At 41.2% G+C, this 27,673-nt stretch overlaps 1 protein-coding gene across 10 annotated transcripts in view; it reads right to left on the bottom strand.

Annotated features, from left to right (window-relative positions):
- Window positions 1-27,673, bottom strand: part of fars2 (phenylalanyl-tRNA synthetase 2, mitochondrial) — a 423,747-nt gene that overhangs the window by 379,844 nt on the left and 16,230 nt on the right. Inside the window, exon 2 of one of the 10 annotated variants that reach the window (XM_069913506.1) lies at window positions 21,135-21,213. The exons of the other annotated variants lie outside the window; for them this stretch is intronic. Within the exon in view, the coding sequence (XP_069769607.1) occupies window positions 21,135-21,140 (6 nt within the window). The 5' untranslated portion in view covers window positions 21,141-21,213. The remainder of the gene's footprint in view (window positions 1-21,134; window positions 21,214-27,673) is intronic. 10 annotated transcript variants of the gene reach the window in all.

The following is a 27,673-nucleotide window of genomic DNA, read 5'->3' as shown; positions in this document are numbered from 1 at the left end:
GAATTCCTCCAGAATTTTGTGAGTTCATCCAGTAGTTTGTATTTTGCTCTAGACAGGTATTGTTGAATGATCCAATTGATTTTGAAATTAAATGATTAATCCTCAATTCTATTATGGCTTGCACATTTTAACATAATGAATAGAAATATACCTTCTGATTATAAGAAATACAAGCTTGTATATTGGGTCCAAAACTGGCTTAGTACAAGAGGAAAGCGATGGATGAGGATTGGTTTTGTGATCGAAAGCCTTTGATCAGTGGTGTACCACAGTGATCTGTGCTTGGATCTTTTCTCTGTAATATACATTAACAATATGAACCTGCAGCTAAGGAACTATAATTAGCAAGTTGCAAGATGTTACACAAAAATTGACTTTGTTAATCGTGAAGTTATCCTATAGGCTATGGGATGATAATGATCACTTGATAAAATGGGCAGAGCCCTGCATATGAAATTAAATCCTAGTAAGAACAAGAACTGATTTGGAAGTATTAAGGAACAAAGGAACCTTGTAAAAATCTGAGGCTTCCTGAAGGTGACAGTACAGAGGAATGAAGAGGGAAAGAATGGCTTAGAACACGGGTGGGAAAACTTGCTTAATGCAAGTGCCACATATGATAATCTTAAGATTTTGGCGAGCCACAAGACATGAAAAAATATTACATACGTTATTATTCTTACATGCACATTTTGTTTCGAAGCTTTTAAATAATATTAAGAAATAGATGTCCCTCCACTTAAGTCCTTCCTTTGAGCAAATATGAGCAATATTATTTTGTATCACTGACAAATCTAGAATGAGCAATTATTCATTTTGTTCTGCTGCTGCATCTCATTTCAAATCCTATTTGCATGTTAGTTTTAAATAGAATGTATCTTACATTTATTTTTGGATTGGTCCCACCACTGTCAAATCAGTTTATTTTGATATATTTACATATTACTGTAAACAGCCTTTTGCAAAAGGTAAATTGGATAAATCAGTGGTTTTCAAACTGCCCCCCTAAACTCACCTTCCACCTTAAACAATCCCTCTGCCATAAGTGCTTTGTAATTAGTAAGGGTTTACTTAAAGTGGTATGTGAGTGGGAAGGGATGGTTGAGAACCACAGGTTTCGACCCAAGTGTTATTAAAATATTTTGCTTGACAAAAATTGTCATTGCTCCATTTCCTTTGGGACCATGCATATAACAAGTCAATTAGGTACAATTAAGATGGTGGTTTTCCAACTTTTTCTTTCCACACATACCACCTTAAGCAATTCTTTACTAATCACAGAGCACATATGGCATAGGTTGAATGTGAGTGTAGCGGGAGACAGTTTGAAAACCACTGGATTAAATAAATAATATTTCAAGAAGCAACCATTTGTAATGCATGATCTGGTGTCAGCTCAGTTATGTGCAATTGAAAGTGCTTTGCACTGGCTTGCTGCTATCATCCTGCAATGTTCCAGTCAAAGAACCTTAAACTGGTTAATTGAATTATGGGTCTAATCTCTACTTTTCTTAGCCTTCTTACCCAAACCAGGGAAGACCATAACAGGTTGGCCAAAAGCTTGTTGGTTTTACCTGGAATATAACGTGGACTATTTGATGAGAACCTTGACAATTGTGCACAGTCAGTTCTCAAAAATGTATTTCATTTCAAGACAGAGACTCCCATTTTGACCCTTGTCTTAGGCTCCAGAACTCTGTCATTAATTAAGCCAGAGACCAGCCCTGCTTGCAACATGGTTAAGTTTAAGAAGGGAAGCCCCATCATTGTTTTGTTTTACTGACCCTGCACTGCAAACTACTGGTGGATAGCCTATGTCTTTCACTGAACCTTATATTCAGGCCACGAGCGATTCAACACCTGCCATCGCCCCGACTTGGTTACTATTTATTTTTTGGGTCTGCTGGTCTGTTTCAGAATTTTTTTTAACCTCAGCACTGGATTGGTTTTCAAATATGGAAATGAATGAAATATAAATATTGATGTAATTAATGCTGCAGTTTATAACCAAGATCGTTGATTAAACTCTATAAACATATTTTTGTTTGAGCTGTGTTTCTCTTTGTTATTTCACATATATCCTGAACATGCACATAATTGGCACAAGTGGTTTTTTTTGGAGGGCTGTAATAGCATGTGTCAAGCCGTGTTTGGTTTGCAATTATGTCTTTCCATTGGTACCATCCCAATGGAAAGACATAACTTTGTCTCGTGCATTTTTAAACTCTTACCCGTGATATAAAGGTAACTATGCTTTTTGGAAGTAAGCTCACCATATAAAATTGGGGTTGTTATTGTATCCTGGCAGTTTATTTCAAGTAGACAGATTACCAAAACTGAATTTAACATTGCTAAGGAAGACATTCTTTTTTTTTATATACACATGAAAAAATCAGTGACAAAACTGCACTTAAACCATCCTTGATTTGGTTGAGAAAGTTGTGGTGACCAAGCTTATTGAGCTACCACAGTCCTTGTGTGTTAGATTGCTGGTTTCAGGATTTTCACCCAGTGTAATGATTGCAAGCCATGCCCACTAAAACTACCACTGTGAGCACCAGATAGTATGATTCCTGTCTCAGCTGACATATTTCACGAGCTGCACATTATATGTCAAAGAGTTGCATGTAGTTCACAAGGCACGGATTGGCCATCACTGGCTTAGAATATAAAAGGAGTGAAATTATGGTATAACTTTATAAAACCATTGGTTAGGTCACATCATAAATAGTGTATACATTTCAAGTTGTCACACCATCAGAAACTATGGTTGCACTGGAGAGAATGCAAAGGATTTTCACCAGAATGTGGTCGTAAATGGAGCATTTCAGTTATGAGAGATTAGAAATTGGGTTTTTTTTCTCAGAGTAGAGAAGGCCAAAGGATGATTTTATAAAGGTGTACAATTAATAAGGGACATCATTAGGTTAGATAGAAATAAATCTTTCTCTACAGTTGGGCTATCAAAACTAGGAGGCACAGGAATAGGATATGCAGCAAGAGGTTTAGAGTTGATCAGTGGAAAAACTTTTAACTCAGAGGTGCAAGTGGCAGACACAACTCAATATTTACAAAAAATATTCAAGAACACTCAAATCCACAAGGTCTAAAATAAATGGATCAAATGCTAGTAAGTAGGACATGTATTTGATGATTAGCATAGACATGTTGGCCAAAAAAAATTAGTGTTGCAGCCAATACAGCAACTGCCTCAAAGAGCCAGAGACCATAAGATCTAGGAGCAGCATTAGCCGGTTTAGCCCATCGAGTCTGTTCCACCTGCCATTCAAATCATGGCTGATGTACTTTTCTATTCAACCCTATTCTCCTGCCTTCTAGCCATAAACTTTGACATCCTTACTAATCAAGAACCTATCAACCTCTGCTTTAAATATCCCCAATGACTTAGTCTCCACAATTCACAACCCTCTGACTGAAGAAACTTCTCATCTCTGTTCTAAAGGAACATCCTTTTATTCTTAGACTTTTCCCTCTAGTCCAAGACTCAACAAATCCTGACCTCAGGTCCTGTCTCCGTGGAGTTTGCATGTTCTCCCTATGAATATCGGGTGCTCTGACTTCTTTCCACACCCCAAAGGTATGGATGGATATGTTAATTGGCCACTGTAAATCACTACTAATGGGTAAGTGAATTGTAGAATGCAGGAGAAACTGTGTGAGAATGAGAATAAAACATGGTTTTAATGCAGGTTTAATATAAATGTGTAGCTGAAGGTCTGTGCAACCTTAGTGGGGCAAAGAGCCTGCATCCCTTGTTGAACATCCCTAGAAGTACAGTATTTGCTTGTGCTATCTGATTCTATGACAGTCTGCCATAAACTGATCACTAATGGTTCTCAGTCTTTGTGCAGTATCGTTAACTATAAAACGTCATGTTAAGTTGCATGCCATGTTGTTAGTGTTAGATATCTATAAAGCCTAATTACGATGAAAAAATAATCCAATCAATAAGTAAAAATATTCTGACTTCACAGTGATCCATCCCTCTGTAATACTCTGAGACTCAACAAATGTTAATCATTTATAGCTTTCAAGAATAGATTAAATTCTTCTTTGGCTTGGCTTCGCGGACGAAGATTTATGGAGGGGGTAAATATCCACGTCAGCTGCATGCTCGTTTGTGGCTGACAAGTCCGATGCGGGACAGGCAGACACGGTTGCAGCGGTTGCAGGGGAAAATTGGTTGGTTGGGGTTGGGTGTTGGGTTTTTCCTCCTTTGCCTTTTGTCAGTGAGGTGGGCTCTGTGGTCTTCTTCAAAGGAGGTTGCTGCCCGCTGAACTGTGAGGCGCCAAGATGCACGGTTTGAGGCGATATCAGCCCACTGGCGGTGGTCAATGTGGCAGGCACCAAGAGATTTCTTTAGGCAGTCCTTGTACCTCTTCTTTGGTGCACCTCTGTCACGGTGGCCAGTGGAGAGCTCGCCATATAACACGATCTTGGGAAGGCGATGGTCCTCCATTCTGGAGATGTGTCCCACCCAGCGCAGCTGGATCTTCAGCAGCGTGGACTCGATGCTGTCGACCTCTGCCATCTCGAGTACTTCGACGTTAGGGATGAAAGCTCTCCAATGAATGTTGAGGATGGAGCGGAGACAACGCTGGTGGAAGCGTTCTAGGAGCCGTAGGTGATGCCGGTAGAGGACCCATGATTCGGAGCCGAACAGGAGTGTGGGTATGACAATGACTCTGTATACGCTTATCTTTGTGAGGTTTTTCAGTTGGTTGTTTTTCCAGACTCTTTTGTGTAGTCTTCCAAAGGCACTATTTGCCTTGGCGAGTCTGTTGTCTATCTCGTTGTCGATCCTTGCATCTGATGAAATGGTGCAGCCGAGATAGGTAAACTGGTTGACCGTTTTGAGTTTTGTGTGCCTGATGGAGATGTGGGGGGGCTGGTAGTCATGGTGGGGAGCTGGCTGATGGAGGACCTCAGTTTTCTTCAGGCTGACTTCCAGGCCAAACATTTTGGCAGTTTCCGCAAAACAGGACGTCAAGCACTGAAGAGCTGGCTCTGAATGGGCAACTAAAGCGGCATCGTCTGCAAAGAGTAGTTCACGGACAAGTTTCTCTTGTGTCTTGATGTGAGCTTGCAGGCGCCTCAGATTGAAGAGACTGCCATCCGTGCGAGAACACAGCCTTGCTTCATGCCATTGTTAATGGAGAAGGGTTCAGAGAGCTCATTGCTGTATCTGACCCGACCTTGTTGGTTTTCGTGCAGTTGGATAATCATGTTGAGGAACTTTGGGGGGCATCCGATGCGCTCTAGTATTTGCCAAAGCCCTTTCCTGCTCACGGTGTCGAAGGCTTTGGTGAGGTCAACAAAGGTGATGTAGAGTCCTTTGTTTTGTTCTCTGCACTTTTCTTGGAGCTGTCTGAGGGCAAAGACCATGTCAGTAGTTCCTCTGTTTGCGCGAAAGCCGTACTGTGATTCTGGGAGAATATTCTCGGCGACACTAGGTATTATTCTATTTTGGAGAATCCTAGCAAAGATTTTGCCTGCAATGGAGAGCAGTGTGATTCCCCTGTAGTTTGAGCAGTCTGATTTCTCGCCTTTGTTTTTGTACAGGGTGATGATGGTGGCATCACGAAGGTCCTGAGGCAGTTTTCCTTGGTCCCAACAAAGCTTGAAAAACTCATGCAGTTTGACATGCAGAGTTTTGCCGCCAGCCTTCCAAACCTCTGGGGGGATTCCATCCATACCTGCTGCTTTGCCACTTTTCAGTTGTTCGATTGCCTTATATGTCTCATCCTGGGTGAGGATCTCATCCAGCTCTAGCCTTAGGGGCTGTTGAGGGAGCTGGAGCAGGGCGGAATCTTGGACTGAGCGATTGGCACTGAAAAGAGATTGGAAGTGTTCTGACCATCGGTTGAGGATGGAGATCTTGTCGCTGAGGAGGACTTTGCCGTCTGAGCTGCGCAGCGGGCTTTGGACTTGGGGTGAGGGGCCGTACACAGCCTTTAGAGTCTCGTAGAAACCCCTGAAGTCGCCAATGTCCGTGCTGAGCTGGGTTCGCTTGGCGAGGCTAGTCCACCACTCATTTTGGATCTCCCGGAGTTTGCGCTGAAGATGGCTGCATGCGCGACGGAAAGCTTGTCTCTTCTCTGGACAGGACGACTTTGTAAGGTGAGCCTGGATTTCCTAGCTGTTTTTCTCGAACCAGTCCTTGTTTTTCCTGGAGGAGAAGCCCAGTACCTCTTCAGTGGATTGTAGTATGGTAGTCTTCAACTGCTTCAAAAGTTGCATGGACATGAGAATGAACTCGTGACTCATGACAGACAAACTCCAATTTCCATTTATCTGCAGTAGTGAGGACAAGTGTGAGATTGACAGGAATAATGAATTACCAACAGCAACCTGACTACCAAACTAGTGAGCCATCAGAAGAAAACAAAAGGACAAAAGGCAATTAAGAAAAAAATGCACACCTTTTTAACAGCTTCCTTATCAATATATGTCTGGAATCACAATACAGGGCTTTTTCAGTGAACCAATTAGTCATTGTTAGCTGTGGTCCATCTCAAACAGATTGTCAGAGCATTAGTTAAATTAACCACAAAGGCTAGAGTTTATTGCCAAGTAAAAATCACCCTACATTTTTTCTCTTTTTAGTGAACAATTGATGAGGACATGTATGGATTTCAAGTATGATACTGCTATTGTAAAATATTGCACCATCTAGCAATACACCTGAAAATGTTTTAATTCATATATTTACCCCTCCACAAAGCAGCTGCATCTCATGTGATACATCTTGGCTTATGAACCAGAAGAACAAGTTTCCCCATTTAACCTAATGCACTCACTCAGCACCATGGCAGGCCTCAAGATGCAGATATCAGAAAAGGAATTTTCCCTTATCCTTGGCTAAGAATAAAAATGTATGTGTATGTGAGAGAATGTGTGAATATGAAATAATGTGACTTTGAAGAAAATTCACAAAGCAAGATTATGTGATATATTGCCAATCAATTGTGGAGTCAAGCAATTACCCAAGATCTTATCAAATAGCAAGTTTGAGAATTCCCATAACCTACTATTCAAGTTTCCATGTTCATATGTTCCCAATATTAAATTCATATTATTGTCATAATCTCTTAAAACAGAAAAGGAGTCCATTTGGCTCATTAAGGATATACTGGCTCTCAGAAGCCCCATCAGCCACATTCCCCCATTTATTTATCTGAAACCTATTCTCTCATACATGCCTTCATTTCTTTGTTACTCACCTACACCAGGATCAACCTCTATCCCATCCATTTACTGACCACACAAGGCTGTCTTCAATTCCAAGCCATTTTATATTAATGGTCAACAACATTGTCATATCCTTTCCTTCTATCAACTCACAATCTAATCACCAGGCAGTAAATATGCTAAAGAAGAGCAATTAGGCTCAAAGTTTTTTTAATAAAATTAAAATCACACATGTCGAGTAAAATTGGTTAAAAGAGATTGAAATATTCACAGAAAATGTTCAGAATCTTGAAAAGGGGAAATTTTGAATAAAAAAACCACTGAAAATTAGAAACTAAAGGAGAAATAGAAAGCAACTTCAAAGGGGGAAAAATATGACAACATTCAACATGTTCCAAAAATTATATTTGGTATTTTCTTGAACACCTTTATAGGAGATAAAAAAATAAAGCCAAATGTTATTTATCAACATCTGGCAGTTCGGGATTGGCATTCCAATTATTAACTTAGAAAAACTCTTGCCTTACAGGTACAGTGGCAGAGATCAACCTGGTCTGGTTTTTTTCATCTACTTTAATGGCAGATGCCTGAATTTCGGCATGCCTGGAGGAGGGCCAGGCCTGATACATTGACCACCTTTTACTTCCTGTGAATGGTGAAACCTACCGAGTTTCTCCAGAACTTTAATGTATTGCACCAGACCCCAGCATCTGCAGATTTTCTTATTTACCTTTAAAGTCCATTACACTTTTCTTCAATTCTCCAACCAAAATGTACTATGTCTCATTATACCATTATAACTTTTATACGCTATGCACCAGCTTATTCCACTAGGCAGGTTCTATCTGACTATAACTTATCCCCATTTTTTTTCACATTTACAATAATGACATTTTTTTAAAATCAGTGATATATTTAGAAATTGACACATCTTTTTTTTTAAACTTTATTTAAGATTTTATAACATGAATAACATATAGAATTACATTAAAAAAAATTAAGAACAAAATAATAAAATTACAATACAGTATCAGTAATCTAAATAAACTATACCCTCCCCAATAATTATTACACATTAATAACCCAACTCAAATTAGTCTAACCCCCCCTTTCCCCCCAAAAATAAAGAGTGAAGAATTAATAAAGTTAATAATATGTGAGAAAAAAAACCCACTTAAAAAAAAAAACAAAAACATAACCGATTAAAATACTAACAAAAAGTAATTAATACTAAGATATCAGACTTAAAAAACATATTTAAATCAAACTTAAATGCATATATTTAACAAACAGAGTTAAGATGAAACATATATTTAACTCAAACTTAATATAAAAAATTAGTAAAGTTAGTAACATTGTCTATCAAAAATTCTTAAACAATAATCAATTCTTTAAAAAAAATTGTAGCATGAGAAAAAAAGATTAAAAAAAACTTTCTCTATCGAGATAAACCTTCACCAAATATCAACTAACTTCACATCTATCATATTAGTCACATAAACCACCATCTTAAAACAAAATTCAAACCTCATTAAACATTGTACAATTCAATTTTAGTACTCCCACCATTTTTCCCTTTTACTCTTGAATAATTATCCAATAAAAGCTCCAATGCCACATTTAAATATCCCAAATCATTACGTTAAAATTCAGATATCCAAATAATAAAAACACATCTACAACGAAATCTATATCTTCAACAAATGGAGCATAAACCACAAACAAAATTCAAGCCTCATTCTTTCTTTCTTTTTCTCTGGCTTGGCTTCGCGGACGAAGATTTATGGAGGGGGTAAATGTCCACATCAGCTGCAGGCTCGTTTGTGGCTGACAAGTCCGATGCAGACACGGTTGCAAGGGAAAATTGGTTGGTTGGGGTTGGGTGTTGGGTTTTTCCTCCTTTGCCTTTTGTCAGTGAGGTGGGCTCTGCGGTCTTCTTCAAAGGAGGTTGCTGCCCGCCGAACTGTGAGGCCCCAAGATGCACGGTTTGAGGCGATATCAGCCCACTGGCGGTGGTCAGTGTGGCAGGCACCAAGAGATTTCTTTAGGCAGTTCTTGTACCTTTTCTTTGGTGCACCTCTGTCACGGTGGCCAGTGGAGAGCTCGCCATATAACACGATCTTGGGAAGGCGATGGTCCTCCATTCTGGAGACGTGACCCACCCAGCGCAGCTGGATCTTCAGCAGCGTGGACTCGATGCTGTCGACCTCTGCCATCTCGAGTACTTCGACGTTAGGGATGAAAGCGCTCCAATGAATGTTGAGGATGGAGCGGAGACAACGCTGGTGGAAGCGTTCTAGGAGCCGTAGGTGATGCCGGTAGAGGACCCATGATTCGGAGCCAAACAGGAGTGTGGGTATGACAACGGCTCTGTATATGCTTATCTTTGTGAGGTTTTTCAGTTGGTTGTTTTTCCAGACTCTTTTGTGTAGTCTTCCAAAGGCGCTATTTGCCTTGGCGAGTCTGTTGTCTATCTCGTTGTCGATCCTTGCATCTGATGAAATGGTGCAGCCGAGATAGGTAAACTCATTAAGAATTGTACAATTCAATTTATAACTTTCACCATTATTCCCTTCGTTCTATAACTAAAATAGCAAAATAATATACACCAGAATTACCACTCCTTTCACCTTAAAGTTAAAGAAAAAATATAAAAAAAAACTTATCCATCCCATTCACATTTAAATTTCAAATATTCCTTATCTACTGAATAAACTTTACAAAAAAAACCACATCAATTTTTAGTTTTTTAAACAATCAAATACTTTCTTATGCTTTTTTTTTTATAAACACAAAAGAAACCCTTCACTCTTTAATCTAATAATACAAAAAAAGGAAAAAAAAACCGGGTAGGAGGTTAAAAATACCCCCTCCTGTCTAAACCGCGCAATGCAGTAACTCCCAAAAAAAAAAGGGGTGTGAGATAACTCACACGTAGCAGATGACTTTCAGGAAATAGTGCCCATCCAGTTCTCTCCCCCAACTCTCACTTCATCTTAAACTAACATCATCATTATTTAATATTCCTTTTTTTTAAAAAAAACATTAAAAAAAAAGAACAACTCTTCTTTTAATCAGCTCCAACTGCCGAGTCACCATTACAACCATTCCTTCTTGGAGCACGGCTCTTTTCTTCCATCTCTTGTCTCCTTAGAGATCGCGGCGGACTACGTCTCTGTTGAAACTGAGTAATTGGCAGCTCTTGAGCAAATGCTATAGCTTCCTTTGGAGAATCAAAGAACTTTGGTTGGTAACCATCTTGAAAAACCTTCAAAACAGCTGGATATCTAAAGGTTGCCTTATAACCTTTCTTCCACAACAACTCTTTAGCAGAGTTGAATTCCTGTCGTTGGAACATAACTTCTTTACTCAAATCCGCATAGAAGAAAACTCGATTATTTTGAATCATCAAGGGTGATTTTCTCTGTTGTGCATTTCTAATAGCCACTCGTAAAATTATTTCTCTGTCGTAATAATTCAAGCAACGAACCAAAACAGGTCTTGGACTTTGACCTGAAATAGGTCTTCTACGCAAGGCTCTGTGAGCACGTTCCAGTATTATACCTTCCGAGAAATGTTCTTGACCCAGCACCTGCGGAATCCATTCAGTAAAAAATTTTCTTGGGTCTGGTCCCTCCATTCCTTCCGGCAAACCAATAATCTTTATATTGTTCCGTCTGGATTGGTTTTCCAAATAATCAATCTTTTTCACCAAATTTTTATTTTGAGTTTGTAAGTCTTCGACCATTTTGGTTACATCTGAAACTTGATCTCGTATTTCGTCTATATCTTCTTCACACGAATTAAATTTATCTCTCACTTCAAGCTTAAAAGCTCCAAACTCAGCCATCTGTTGAGAATTTATTTCCATCAGAGTATTGAACCTAGTACCAAGTTCAGTCATAATCTTAGATAATCCCTGCATTGTATAAGATCATTTAGATTCAAGATTCACAAGAATCTTTTCAATTGGAAGAGATTCTGGCTCAACAGATTCCTGCTTCTTCTGCATAACCAAAGGGTCTTCTGTTGCTTCCTTCATTCTGGTTGCCTTCCTTGTAGTATAGCTGCGTGTGGAAACCCCAGCCACAGCCTCTCCAGCAATGACTGGAGGACGCCGGCCGGGATTTTCCCCAGTCCATAATGTGTTCATTTCTCCCAGTACATCAAGTTGTATAGGTTCTTTTATCTCAAAAGGTGCAGTTTGCAGTGCCACCGCTACAGTTGACAAATGCCTTTCCCCAGCCGGTACTTCAACTGATGTTACTACAAGTGGTTCATTCATAACATTGCCGTCAGATGCTACTTCATATGTGCGAACCTGAGTAACTCTTTGTTCTAAAGGCTGTTTAACGCCCTCTTTGGAGGGCTCTACCGATGTAATATTGAACTCTACATCCGAAAGCTGTACCTTTCTCCTGGGATCCATTTCAGGCTGAGTCTCGATGTCTTTCCTGTAGGTAGGCTCCAAAACTATTCCACCAATTGTACCATCATAAGTTAAATTAACAGCACAGAAGTTATCTAAACTTTTAAAGAATTTTAACAGGCATTTCTAGACAAAACAATAAGATAGAGTCAGGAGAGGACTGGAAGGCACGTCCGATCCTTACGCCATCTTGCCACGCCCCCCCGAAATTGACACATTTAGCCCAAGTCTGGGTCATTAATGAAGATCAAAAAGATACATGACCCAAGAATATTTTTAATGATCATTCCACATTCTACAATGCATCTCAACTATAAAAACCAAGAAAGGAACAAGCAACATTTGATTCTTCCACTTGTAAGTAGCAAGTATCAATGTTGCTAAAGTGGTTTTAAAAATACCTAACTTTTCCCCAACTTTATTTTAATCCACAATATGGCCATTCTCCAGTATTACATGAGATGGCATCCATGTCCTTGGCAAAATTGATTAGTGCTGATGCTACCAAGCTACTCTTAGTAAAAGACAGTGAAGTCTCTTACTCAGAATACATTTCTGCCTATGCATCTTTCAATGAATAACAGCTGTGTTAATACCACAATATCAGCTTCATATATAGTGAATGCACTCTTGTTCCAAAGAAACTCTTTGAATTAATGGCCCATTCCAGAGACTTGATCATTCATAATAGTCCTATGGGAGTATTGATTCATTTATTAGTAGTGTCGTTTTTTGTTAAAAAGTAAAACAATCCCCAAATGCCTGGTCAGATAAACTTAACAAAAAAATGTTACAAAGCACGACATGAATAGCACAGGCATTTTCCCTGCATCCTGGTCAACGTTTATGCCTCAAGGACAAGGAGACCTCATAACTATCTCATTCAAAAGCAAAATGCTCTGGGAATGAAAGCCTTACACAAAAATGATACAAATAATTAAGGTCCTATGACGGCTCACCACTAGGCAAGCGAACTGGCCCCACTTGTAAGCCACGCGGCGGGGCAGCCGGCCAAAATGGCGCCGTCGGGGGTATTCCCTTCTTCCCAGCACAGGGCTCAGAAGCCAATGCTGGGGGACCACGTGATGCCCGGGTGACATCAGTACCCTCCAGTGCAGTTCTCAGCTAGGTCCAGGCTGCAATAAACTAGTCTGCTCACTGAGCTCAACCCGTCTGGTGTGTGTGTTATTGCAGGAGCAGTGTAGCTGCCGCTATAATTGGTGACCCCGACTGGTTCAAATGTCTATGAACCCATCATGAGTGAGCCTGGGATCAACGCTATAGCCGTGAAACTGCCTGAATTCTGGGTTCAGGAGCTGGAGACCTGGTTCGGCCACGCGGAGGCTCAGTTTCACCGCCACCAGATTTCATCCGACATGACCAAATTCTACCACGTGATCACTGCCCTGGACCAGGCCACTGCCAGACGCATGCTGCACCTCATTCAGCACCCACCCACCGAAGACAAATATGAGACCATCTAGCGAGTGCTTGCCGGATCCCTCGGACTATCCAGTCACCAGCGTGCCACTTGGATGCTGCACTTCGACGCCCTGGGGGACAGGTCCCCGATGGAGCTGAGGAACGAGATGCTCGCGCTCATGGGTGAGCACACCAACTGCCCACTCTTCGAGCGCATTTTCCTCGACCATATGCCCAGGGACATCCGGCCGCTGCTGGTCCAGGAGAGCTTCACCAACCCGAGGAAGATCACCCAGAAGGCCCAATAGATATGACTTGTGTGATTCTCGGAGGGCACAGTGGTCCAGCAGGTCACGAGGCACAGGCATGACCACATCAAGCCCACCCCTGGCGCTGTGGTAGAGCATCCAGCCCCTGCAGGGGCCCCCAAGAGCATAACCAAGGCCACAGCATATGCTCCAGGCCTCTGCTTCTTCCACCAGCGCTGGGGAGCCAAGGCTCGGAAGTGTCATCAGCCCTGCTTGTTCCAGGGAAACGACCAGGTCGACCACTGTTAATGGCTGTGGCAGCTGGCTGACAACACAGCCTCCTCTACCTGCGGGACTGAGTCAGCAGCTGGCGATTCCTCGTTGACCCTGCAGACCAGATCAGCATTATCCCGGCCACGGCCGTTGAGTCCAGGAACCGACCTCGTGGACCTCCCCTCCATGTGGCCAACGCAACAGAAATCCAGACGTATGGAGACAAGATAGTCCACTTGCAGATCGGCCAACGAAATTTCGTGTGGAGGTTCACCGTCTCGTCCCTTTTGACTGCCATCCTGGGAGCAGACTTCCTCCTCGCACACGGGCTTCTGGTAGACATTCGAGGTAAGCGCCTGGTGGACGCCGGTACCTTCCAGGCTGTTCGCCTTGACGCCTCCCGCTTGGAGCAACCACAGATGGCCATGATCAGCACGCCCAGAGATGAGTTCCAAGGAATCCTGGACGAGTTCCCGACACTCCTCAAGCCACAGTTCTCCACTGCCACGAGGTGTTTACCACATCCCCACCCAGGGCCTACCGGTTCACGCCAAAGCACGCTGGCTCCTGCCTGACAAGCTCCAGGTGGCGAAGGAGGAGTTTTTGCACCTGTTCGCCGCTCCACCTGGTCCCGAAAGCCTCTGTCTGCTGGCGTCCCTGCGGAGACCATCGACAGCTCAACGAGGCAACAGTTCCTGACTGTTACCCCATCCCTCACATCCAAGACTTTACGGCCAACCTGCACGGAGCGAAGGTTTTCTCCAAGGTTGACCTGATGCACGGATATCACCAGATCCTGGTGCACCCTGAGGACATACCCAAGACGGCCATCATCACCCCCTTTGGCTTGTTCGAATTCCTGTGCATGTCGTTCGGGCTCAAGAATGCTGCTCAGACCTTCCAGTGCCTCATGGACTCTGTGGGCAAGGACTTGGATTTCGTCTTTATTTATTTGGATGACATTCTCTTCGCCATCAAGGACCAGGCACAACACAAGGCCCACCTAAGCGCCTTTTTCTCCCAGCTGACCGATTTCGGCCTTACCATCAACCCGGCCAAATGTCAGTTCGGGAAAGAGTCCATGCAGTTCCTGTGCCATACCATCACGGCCGAAGGGGCCACACCCGCCGCTGCGAAGGTCGCTGTTATCAGGGAGTTCCCACCCCTGGACAGCCTCAAGGGGCTGAAGGAGTTCACGGGTATGGTCAACTTTTACAACCGCTTCATCCCAGAAGCTGCACAGATCATGCAGCTGCTATTCGCCCTCATCGCAGCCAAGCACAAAACGGTTGCTTGGAACCCAGAAGCCTACACCGCATTCGAGGACACCAAGGACGCCCTCACGAAGGCCACCATGCTCGCCCACCCGCACACCGACCTTCATATGGCACTCTCTGTCGATGCGTCTGCCACAGCCGTCAGTAACGTCCTGAAGCAGCCCGCGAATGGACATTGGAACCCTCTGGCATTCTTCAGCCACCTGCTACGCCTGCCGGAACGCAAGTATAGTGCATGCGACTGGGAGTTACTGGGCATGTACCTGGCGGTGCAGCATTTCTGCTATTTTTTGGAGGGGAAGACTTTTACCATCTTCACCGACCACAAACCTTTCACTCAGGCGCTCGCAATGGCAAAGGACCCCTGGTCGGCCCGCCAGCAGCGTCACCTCTCCTTCATGTCGGAGTTTACCACCGACATTCGGCACAAGGTGGGGAAGGACAATGTGGCTGCTGATGCACTCTCGCGACCGGCCATCTGCGTGCTGATGCCCGGCCTCGAATTCGACCAGCTCGCCCGGGACCATAAGTCTGACGAGGAGACGAGGGCCTTCAAGACCGCCATCATTGGCCTGCGGTTCCGAGATCTCCTGACTCCGAGCGGCAAAGGCACCATGCTGTGCAATATCTCTATGGACACCCCACAACCAGTGGTTCCCCAGCAGTGGTGCAGTCAGGTCTTCCATCACATCCACGACCTTTCACAGCTGTCCATCAGGTCCACGGTCCAGATAGTGGCAGAACAGTTCATATGGCATGGGCTGCGGAAGCAGATCGCGGGCTGGGCCAGAACATGCACCCATTGCCAGACGTCCAGGGTGCACAGGCACACCTGGGTGCCCATACAGGAGTTCGAGCACATCTGGGAGCGGTTCAGCCACATTCACGTGGACATCGTCGGGCCTTTAACTGTTTCCTGGGGCAACTGTTACATGTTTATGATGGCAGACCACACCACTTACTGGCCTGAGGCAATCCCGATGCCACACGCCTCCACCGACTCCTGCTCCCGAGTACTGTTGCAAGGTTTGGTCACCCGGTTTGGCGTCCTGGGTCACCTCACCAGCGATTGGGGTGCCCAGTTCACATCTGCGCTCTGGGCACAGCTCACCAACAGGTTAAGGATCCAGCTACACCATACCACGGCCTACCACCCGCAGGCCAATGGACTGGTCGAACGTCTGCACCGCCACCTTAAGTCGGCACTCCTGGCCCACCTCACTGGTCCGAACTGGGGGGATGAACTGCCTTGGGTGCTCCTGGGCATCCGCTCCCCTCCCAAGGAAGATTTGCAGGCGTCATCTGCTGAGCTGATCTACAGTGTGCCGCTGGCACTACCTGGCGAGTTCGTCAACGCACCTCACTATCCCCAGCGGTCACCACATGAACTACTTCCTCACCTCAGGGCATGCTTGGACTCGTTCGAACCTCCACTGCCGCCCAGGCATGGTACCCACCCGTCTCACGTTCCGGAGAACTGCTTTCCGCGGAGTAAGTTTTCATTCAGCAGGGCCCAACCGCGACACCTCTGCAGCGACCATACAAGGGGCCATACAGGGTTGTACAGCGTTCCAGCTCCACATTCACGCTGGACATTGGCGGCAGGTGGGAGCTCTTTACCGTGGACAGGCTGAAGCCAGCGCACCTCGATCCCACTGAGCCCGTAGTCGTAGCCCAGCCCAAGAAGTGAGGCTGCCTGGCAAAAGGGACATTGGTGCCGGTTCTGGTGGGGGGGGGGGGGCTGTGTGGCGGCTCACCACTAGGCAGATGAACTGGCCCCACTTGTAAGCCACGCGGCGGGGCAGCCGGCCAAAATGGCGCCGTCGGCGATGTTCCCTTCCTCCTAGCACGGGGCTCAGAAGCCCGCACTGGGGGACCATGTGACGCCCGGGTGACATCACCCCCCTCCAGTGCAGTTCTCAGCCAGGTCCGGGCTAGGAGTTTAAGTACAGCCCAGCAGCCTGCAATAAACTAGTCTGCTCATTGAACTCAACCCGTCTGGTTGTGTGTATTATTGCAGGAGCAGTGTAGCTGCCGCTGCAGTCCAGCATTCTGTGAGGTGAGATAAATGACAATTGGCAACTTTACAGTATTCTAGAGGAGTTGAATACTGAATAAAGAAATATTAAAGAATATTAAGCTGTGTTCAAGTAGCGAAGTGTAATAATTTTAGATGATAACTGTTGCACCCATTTCTTCAGACACCAGCTCTGAACTTTCATTTCTTCTAAACGGCCCATCATTATAATTTTATTTTTTATTCTCTGCCTTTAATCAATACCACACCTTCGAAAAGCCAGTCTTAATCCAACTTCATTTGCACAATTTCTTTTCAACTATATTTGGAGCTGTAATGTCAGGTTCCCAAGAGCATACATCAGCAACACAAAAACATCCAAATTAGATGGAGGCTCTTTTTTCCCTCTGAATAAAAAGTACAAAAAGATAGTGCTAATTTACACTTCGTCCATGAAAGATTAGGTTCTTTTTAATTCCAATGAAACTGTGCATAATAAGAATGTAATAGGAAATACCATCAATTATTAGGGCTAAAGTTGAAGAGAAAAATAAGTCCCATGTACATTCAGACATAATAAGATTTATTGAAGTTGATGTTTGCAGTGTTTCATTTTATGTTGATCCAACAAAATATTCAGAAAAATGAAGACATTAAGTTAAACATAATTAAATTAATTTAAACGTTCTATACCTGCTTTGACGACTATTGTTAAGTTGGTAATTTTTCAGAATTTACTGGATCATTTGTATTTATATAACAGAGTGATTGCAATGCACCACAGAAAAAAATAAAATTTCAGCACATTTTGTCCAAATGCCCAAAATATGATAGTACCTAACGGTTATATGTGGCTAAACGTATCACATAACCATCCTCTATCAATGTCGGCTGGCGTAAATCTATTTGAAACAAAAAATTGTTCGCATAACAAAGCCTTTCTTCATTAATTCCAACAGTAAAATGATAAAATCACAATAAACATGAGCTTCCTGGCAGTCTTCATCAGGGTGTGGTACAGTTGCTGTAGAGCATTGGATTGGAGGTCAATCCACAGGACCATAAGAGCAACAGAGAGGATTACTGGGGTCTCAATCCAATCCATCGACATGATCTACTAGGATCATTCTCTCAAGAGGGCTCGCAAAATTGTTACGCTACTCGTCGGGAAGGAGATACAGAAGTGTCAGAACCAGAACCACTGGGCTGAGAAACAGCATCTTCCCACAGGCAGTGAAACTGTTGACTGATGAACTGCTCATAAAAATCCCTTTGAGACTCTACTCTGATTTAACAATATTTATTAATTTTTATATATCTACTGTATATACATTACTCTATTGTGGCCTACGTTGGTCGTGGTCGACCATGGGTACTGCGCCTCTGGTTTATTGAGCAAGGTCAACTGTGGTTTTTGAGGCCAATCCTGGAATGGCAGGCTCCGCTACAGTTGTTGCAAGTGTAGGGCATCATTGAATTGTTGTCCACTGTATGCTATGCTCTCTGCTCCTCAAGCTGACTATATACAATACATACTATAAATTGCTTGAAACCATTTGTGCTGTCTATATATGTGTTTGCATTTTATTTTCACCAAGGACCAAAGAACACCATTTTGTCCAGTTAAACTTTCAATTGTATGATAATAATGAACACAAACGTTCTCACATCACGTTGGGTGGGCGGAGTAATTCTCTGAATAGAGAGGGAAAGGGCTGGGAAGCCAGAGGAAAGGAGACAGAGAAAGAGGGAGAGAGGCAGGGGAGGTGCCCAATGGAAACCAATGTTAATGCCATCCAGTTGGAGTGTACCCAAGCAGATTATTAGATGTTGGCCTTAGACAGGTAAGTCAGTGTGGAAATGGGGTGTAGAATTGAAATGGTTGGCCAGTGGCAGTTCCATGTGTTATAGCAACCAGAGCAACGGTTCTCAACAAAACAATGTTGAATCTTGTTGACCTCGATTAAGTCAGCTCTCTTTTTCTTCACTCCAAATAGAAAAGTCCTAGCTCTCTTAACCTTACTTTATAAGACACATTCTCCAATCCAGGCAACATCCTGGTCTTCTCTGCACCCTGTCCAAAGCTTCCAAATCCTTCCTGTAATGAGGTGATCAGAAATTAACACAGCCCTCGAAGTGTGGTCTAACCAGAGTTTTAAAGGGCTGCAACATTACGGCTCTTGAACTCACCCGACTAATGAAGACCAGCATACCACTAGCCTTCTTAACTACCCTATCAACTTGCGCAGCAACCTGGAGAGACCTCTGGACTTGCACTCCACGTTCCCTATGTTCATCCATATTGTTAAGAATCCTGCCATTACAATGTATTCCACCTTTAAGTGTGACCATCCAAAATGCTTCACTTCACACCCATTTGAAGTTAACTCTATCTACCATTTTTCTAACCAACTCTGCATCCTGTTTATATCCTGCACTGCCTTCTGCACTGCCTCATTATCTGATTCAAATGTCTAGAAAAAAAGTGATATTTTACGACTTTAATGGGAGGGCTGATCACATGAACAAATTAAGAAATCACATTTCAATCAATTAGGTGCAAGTTTCATTCAACCCCTTGCCAGCATGAAACTTGCTGCTGCCAAAATTATTTCAATCCAGTAACTGAACAAAAGCTCATAGCAGCAGAAGATTTCATTAGATAGTTTAGAAAACCATGATGATTTATTCAAACTACAATAAAACACTTTATGTTGAGAGCTTATTAGACAATATTGACAGCAAGCATTGAGTAAACAATGGCACTGCCAGATTTGAAAGACAATGCATGAATCACTCATTTTGTTGGAAATTGCAAAGGAAAAATGTACTGTTTACAAAATATCAAAGAGACTGTTAACCTCTGCCATTTGCTGTACAAGAATTACAAAACGTACGTATAATGGACAACCTTTCAATAAGATTAAAAATGGCGGCGGTACTGCCGGAGTTGCTGCAACGTCAGTGCTGCCGCTAGTGCAGACCTATGGAAGGCGAGGAAAGGAGACACAGTGCTACCACCCAGTCCAGCTACTTTAATCAGCCTGTTCAAGAAGTCAATGGTGGTTTATTGTAAAATTCTGCGACCACGGGGTTTGAGCCTACAATTGGAAGCAGCCTCAAGGGGTTGCATACTCCAGGGACGCAGAGGATTAGTGCACGGTACTAGAAAACAAGGAGAACAACCCCCCGTTTAGGACTGAGAAGCAGAGAAGATAGGCCACAGGATGGTAACCACGACAGTGGACCAGTGAGGGGCTCTGCGGCTAAAGAACACAAAGGGAGCGTGCTGTTGGTAACTCAAAGCAATGGACCCATGCAGGCTGTGGACTGTTGGTAACTGCAGTCAAAGGATTCACACTGGCTGCAGACTGCTGGAGATTGGCTCGAGAATGGCTGAAGGGATCCCAGGATCAGAACTGGGATGAGAGAGGGTGCAGAGGGAGCTGAAGGCTTCCTGATCGCGTTGTGAGGTTCGGATCTGAAGCTCAGGAAGCTCAGGTTGTTAATGGTTTGGACTGGAGTCTGTGTGGCTGCAGAAGTACTGAAAATAAATCCACAAACACTCGTTGACTCTGGGAGACTCTCTTTTGCTACTCTTTCTCTGATTGGAAGAGGTGCCCAGCAATTTATGTTGACTGTGAATCTGTCTGCCTTACAGCAGACTAAAACAAACTTCATGTAATATTTCACCTGTTTTATGACATGACGATAAAGGAATCTTAAATCTTTAAAGATGACATTGCCCATTCCATTCTGTGATTTGCTGCAAAAACGCTTGAAATATATGGTTAGAAATTACAAAGTGAAAAACTGCAATTTATACTGCAGTGAAATTCTTTCTCTCTTCCTTCTGAATTATGCTTGACAACGCAAGTGACCTACACAAAGACTTTTTGTCATGAGAGTTAACCAATGTTGAATTTGGATAAATAACTTTTTTGGATCCAACAAAAGCTCTGTAGCGTCAAAACACTGTGGTGAACAACATTCATTATAAAAAAAATTCAGAGAAAACAATTCAAGAATCAATTACATGCACGTTAAAAAAAAAATTGACAATGCAGCTATCAATATAAAAGATATTTAAAAAATTCAAAATTCCTTAGTCAAGTGAGAAATAAACAGCTCAAGAAATAAAATTAAGCATGAAAATAACCTTTCCTGACAAAAAAAATGCTTCATATTACTTCAATTCAAAAGTGTCTAATGCTCATTCTGTTCTTGTAGTTAAGTTTCCTCCAGTCTCTTGTTACCTCCATAAAAGTTGCCTGTTAAATGTTGACAAACATACAATCTAATTCTCTCTGTGCTGGCAGAAGGCACTTTCGAGACCTGTGATTAAACAGATTACAGATAAAAACTAAATTTCAGTATTTCAATTTGTTACAAAAATATTTAACTGACCATATTGAAAATAATGTATCAATCAGTGAATGTGTCAATCACTGAAGTCCTGTTCCTTCAAAGTAAAAATGACTGATACAAAAATAAATTAAAACTTTTAACAAAAAAAAGCAGATAATATTTATTGCTCAAATTATTGTTGCTGGATCTGAATAGCAAACGAATAGGGTATATTGTTGATTTTATTTTTCAGCTGCACGGAGTTAAATGGTATTCTTACTTGGCATCAGTTAATGATTACGCAGATTCAATATGTACATTGACAAGTGTTCTATGCATCAACATCTCCAATCTCTCCACCGCTATTGGTCAATTATCTTGCTTATTCATCAATTGTAGTGTTACGGATTAAGTTAATACAATTATGGAATAAAATATATCTTAAGGATTAAGGTTAAATTATGAGGGTTTAGGTATTAATTTGCATTCCACAAGAGACATTAACATTTCACAAAAGACATCTCATTTGAAATGCAAAAGCTATGCCTAAGTGTAGACTTCATGTCTGCCATTGACTTTACAGAAACCATGATGGGTGCTTGTGAAGACTTAATTGAACTGATGTTGTAGAATTGAAATGGACTATTGTCTTTAAAGGAACAACTCGTTTGAACAAGATGTCCAGAATTTTATTGCTAAACTGGTGCCAGCAATCCAAATTTCTGGTTGAAGTCTGCTGTTCTCAGAGGGGGTCATGTGGTTTTGCAAACAGAGAAAAAAAATGCCATTCTTGGGGGAGAGAGAGAGATAGTCAGTTCACTGCAGCAGTTGGTGTTGAAGACTGCAAATTTGCAGACCTGCTGCAAGACCCCATTTGAAAATGGGTTTTGAGTTCTGAGTTCAGCCTATTCTAAACCCTTGTAGGTCAATTATGAGGTTGTGGCTGGTTAATCTGCTTCTCCTGAAATAGGGGAAAAAAAGAGCTCTTTGTGGTAACCTGGAAGAAGAGGTTATCTTTTGGAAAAACCCATGAGGGGGCAAGTATCTTTGGCAAGACACTGAAGTGGCTGATTGAAGGAGATCAGTTTGTGTGTGTTCTCTGAACAACAAATATCTCTCTGAAACCGTGAAGATCATGAATGTTAAGTTCTGTGCACAGCATGGAAAATTGCCTGATATCAGTGAACTTGGAGAAGTGAATGATTGGGCAGTGAAACAAAGAACTTTCCTGAACACATACACATGCACTTAGAATTAGAAGGGGGTTAAGTTAATAATAATAAGTTAAATATTGATTTTATTATCATGTATGAAAAAATAAGTAACCATTGTTTTGGTGAATTTCTGTTGCAGCTGGTCTTTGGAATCCTCTGGGCTAGTAATAGTAGGATGAGTACAACTTTGTCCTTTTTCCATCAACAGCTGCAAATCCACAAATCCATTGCCTAACCATCAATTTCATCCCTCGTCATGAACATTAAGGTTGAAACTGGCTATTTACATGCACATCTCTTCATCAACCACACCCATCATCCAACCCCATTCATTCTCTATTTTCTCCCAAGCATCAGCATACAATGTGCTGAAACCCTCATTCATACATGAGGTGTAACTCTAAACTAAGAAGTCGGTATATTTTACGCAACACCTGAGAGAATGATCAATAGTTTACAATCATTTACAAATTTGCAGAGATTGAATAATATTGAGTTTTTCCAACCCCTGTAACTTTGAAAGCTGTTGTAAATTGTAGAGAAGAAATATATTTGAACAAGTTTATTTTTGAAATTATTTGTGATTCTTACATATTATCCTCCATTATTTTCTCCATGAGGACACACAATCACATCTTTTGAAAATTATAAATGGGAAAACTGGTAGGTAAACTTGAAAAAAATGAGTAATTTAACACAAAAAATAATATCCTAATAAAACCTTAATAATGTAAACCATATTTAATAACTTGAATTCTCAACAGAAGGGAAAGGTACTTGAGTAGTCAAGGCACATTCCACAGCAGCAGGCAGAAGTCACTTTGCTCACAAACCATCTGCATTGTGCAACTGCTTGCCATCCAGACAAGCAATTCACTGCATATTTTGCATGTCAGACTTTTGTTGTAAGAAATACAAAATAACCAATTTAAATGAAGTAATTGGGATGATAAAGAAAGTAAAGCAAAACTACTGTGCTAAAATTGTGAAGCACATGTTTCCATGTACAAAACATTTATCATTTCAACTCTCCAGTTCAAAACCAACTATAAATATGCAGAAATGTACATTTTTTAAACATTCTGGAAAACATAAAACAGTATTGTTTTATCTTAACTTTTACATAAACTTGCTACAGTAATATATCTAGGGCAACAATTCTTAATTAAGGTATGCCACCACTTTACAGCAAAAGGAGCATTTTTAAATTTAAACGTAAATACACCTTTCTATTCACTCTCAACACTAACAGTAGTAATGGAATGCAATAAAATAAACAATCTTTACCATCTTAATCAAACACAAATCAACAAGTTTCTGTACCAAATACTTTTTATAAAGCAACCATTTGACAACCATTCACTGAAAATCCAATTCAAATTACAAAGTCTTGTCTAGATTGCATACATGGATCACCTAGCCACTATAATTATAATTATTAATAATAATAATAATTATGCCCTTTATTGAGAGCTCTGTAATGTATGTTAATATTGGCAATGATTCGCAGAATTCAATTAGATTCTTTCATCTCTAATATGCAGAAGTTGAAAACAGAGTGCCAGAAACAAAGCCATTGGTATTCCCTTTAGGTTTTTCAAAAGAAATTATTGAAATGCATAGTTCAGTACTCTTCCTTTATTCTAATGTTATTCTCTAGTATATATTAAAATAATGCAAATACCCTCAAGATGAATAATTGTAATAAACAAAGTTAAGAGATGTGCATGTAAACACCTCAGTAGTTGCTGTACAATCATGATGGTGAGGGGAACAGATTGGATTATAACTTTCAACTGGGAGCTACTGTATATTTTGGTATATAAGTAGAGTCTTGAAACCCTGAAAAATCACTCAAAAATGGAGGGTCGACATACACCAGGTACACTTTTCAGACCATAAACGTTTTGATGCCAATTGACTTGATGTACAAGTCAACCCTTGAAAAACTAAAAAAAAAACCTACAACAAATTTTCATGCTACTGGTATATTTGAATGACATTTTTATTAAAAAAATACTTTTAGAATCCTTCAAGATCACCATCACCATCTGAGTCAAAGATCATGGCAAGCACATCCATACTCTTAACTATTTAAACAGTCATTATATGTCCCAATCTGGATCTGATGAGGCGGCTTCAGCTTGGTCATCAGTCTCCCACAAAAATCATCTTCAGTACTATCCACTGCACAAGAGATACCACACTTTTAAACGATTTTATTACAGTCTCTAACTTTGTCCCATGCCTTGAGCATGAAGTCACACAGCACATCAAGTGATTCAGCATGCGTGCCCCTGCCCTTTGTGAACAACTTTCCTGCACTCGAAATCCATGTATCCCATTCCTCAGGTCCATGGTCTTTGAATGGCTTGTTCAAGCAAACATCGAGAGGCTGCAATAGAAACGTCAAACCCCCTGGAATAACCTCCATGTAAGTATTATTTAGTGCTAATCTACACTTAGTGTTCTCAGTTAAATGGATATGAAACATATCCCAAACCAGCAAACTCTGTTCCTTGTGTAAATTGCCTGGCCACATGTTCCACACATTGTCTATCCATAGTTTTTACACTATTTTCATCCATCCATCCTTTTTTATGAAAATGTATAAAAATACTTGCTGGGAATTTTATTTTAGGTTTAAGTTTGCATTTGAAGATTACCATTGATCTTAACTTGGTCCCGTCAGTCATGCATAATAACACCACGGTAAACCTGGTCTTTTCATTCCATTCCACTCTTCTATTGTCTATCATGTCAAAATTCATGAGGGTTTCGTCCATGTTTCCAATATTTGCCAATGCAAACTGATGTTTCTGCTGATTACATATAATAAACTGGTGAAAACTTAAAACTTTATGATCAAGATCTTTTCATCATTTCTAAGCAATTTTTGTCTTCTGTCGTAATACCAGATTTTTCCTGTTCATGAAACAGTTGCACCAGCCTGCTGAGGCTTCAAAATCTTTACAATGTTCTGGGTGTGACTTTGCCCACTTCAATGAAAACTCTCATTAGGGTGACTATGTAGCAATCTTGCCTCTGTTCACGTATCCATGCTGCGACGTGATTTTCCAACTCTGGCCAATGAGTAATTCCTCTTCTCATCGAACATTTCCTTTTTGGTATTTTTCTTAAAGTCTCTTCTTTCTTTCTTTAATCTTTTACCAGCTTCTCATATATATCAAATTTTCTTGCAGCAGCGCAGTTCCTGGATTTCTTAGCCATTTCTATTACTTTTAACTTAAAACTCGCTTCATACTTTCTTAGTTTTGCTGGAGCCTCCATGATAACAACTACTCACAGCCAACGCCCAACAGTTCAGTCATCGCGATTTGTGGGATGATCATTATATGCCCGATGTATGATAAAATGAGGCTGAAAATGGGGACCCATCTTATCTGCCGGTCAATTTATATGCCAAAATATATGTTATGCATCTAAAAGGAAAGAAATTGAAAAGGAATAAACAGGTTCTTCCTTAGAAGAATTAGGGGAGATTTGATAAAAGTTTACAAGACTATGAGAGGTATAGTCAGAGTGGATGGGAGTAAGGCTTATTTCATGTAGATTGGGGAAGACAAGTACGAGAGGTCATGGTTTAAGTGTGAAAAGGGAAAGGTTTAGGTGGAACGAGGAGGAACTTCTTCACTCAGAGAGTGGTGGGAGAGTGGAACAAGTGGTGAATGCAAGCTTGATCTTGTTTTAAGAATAAATTGGATAGATACATGGATGGAAAAGGTCTGGAGGGCCATGGAGCAGGAGCAGGTCAATGGGACGAGCAGAATAATGGTCGGTACAGACTACAAGGGCCGAATTCTTCTGTGCTGAAACATTCTATGGTACAGGACCAGCTAATTCCTCCCTCACAGACCTTCTTACGATTCTATGTCCCCAAATAAGCAGTGATGTTATTTCCAAGTAGGATGTAACAAAAACTGTTAGATGCTTTTGTTACATCCATTTTACTGAATTACTGGGATTGAACTGGGATGTCAACCAACACATGCATCACTGAGACATTAATGAAGGAGATAGATTTTTAGCAATAAGAAAATCAATCAAAAGACCAACTACTCTACCCACCCCCCACCACCCCCCACCCCCCCACTGTATACCATATAAACTTCAGGGGTATTGTTCCAACTGCATCCACCCAGATGACTGCTTCCAGGGCAGGAAGGGAGGGAGGAATTTGTAGGAGTTACAGGCACCACAGATGGAGTTTAAACGTTTAGCTAATTGTCAATGAATAAGTAACCTCTGCCATGCTCCAATTGTTACAAAATTATAAGAGAAGACAAGTTATGCTTTTGAAAACATCTACAATTTATTAATAGGATAAATTACATAAAATACTACTGTTGAATATCAAGGAATATGGCTGAAATATGACAGTACACATTACAGCCTGACATTTATAAAGCTTGAATATTACATCACTCATCCTTCTAGAGGCCAGCTCATTATTACAGAAGTTATCAATGAATCTGAACCATGGAATCAAAAGGGAATTTAAAAAGTTGAAAATTGTTTTGAAGCTGGAAAATTTTTGTCTTTTAACCGTATGAAAGATAAATTCCAAATTTCTTCAGATAATTTTTTTTGCTTTATCAAGTTAAATATTTTCTACTAGAACAATTAGGTCATGATTTAAAACTACCTAGACAGTCTCTTAAAACTACCTTTAGAATTACTACTTACTAAAGTTTATTCAAAAACATTTATTTCTGAAATGTACAAGTTGTTACAAAATAAAATGCCTAAACCTGATCTTCATAAATCAAGAATGAAATGGGAAGTGGATTTTGATAGAAAGATTGATGAAAATGTTTGGAGAAATATGTGTCAAGGTAGTATGACGAAGGTATATTATAGATTAGTACAGTACAATTTTTTTACATCAACTATATTTGACTCTGTTGAAATTGAAAAACTTTCAGCTTAGTTCTTCAGATGTATGTTTCAGATGTGGTCAAACTTTTTTGGTTGCAAATTAAATTATTTTTAAAGCATATATTAAAAATAAATGTACCTTTTGATCCAGTGTTGCTTTTACTAGCAGATATTAAATCAATAGCTTTAAGATTGAAATTAAATGTATCAAAATGAATTTTTGTACTTATCATAGGGGATTTCAAAAAAGTGCTTAGCTATTACATGGAAATCTGATTTGAATTTAGGGATGAAAAGATGGCACAATGAAATGAAAGCCTGTATTCCTTCAGAAA

Source organism: Narcine bancroftii, chromosome 1 (assembly GCF_036971445.1).
Source record: "Narcine bancroftii isolate sNarBan1 chromosome 1, sNarBan1.hap1, whole genome shotgun sequence".
Taxonomy (NCBI): Eukaryota; Metazoa; Chordata; class Chondrichthyes; order Torpediniformes; family Narcinidae; genus Narcine; species Narcine bancroftii.
This window is presented reverse-complemented; position numbering and strand designations above follow the sequence as displayed.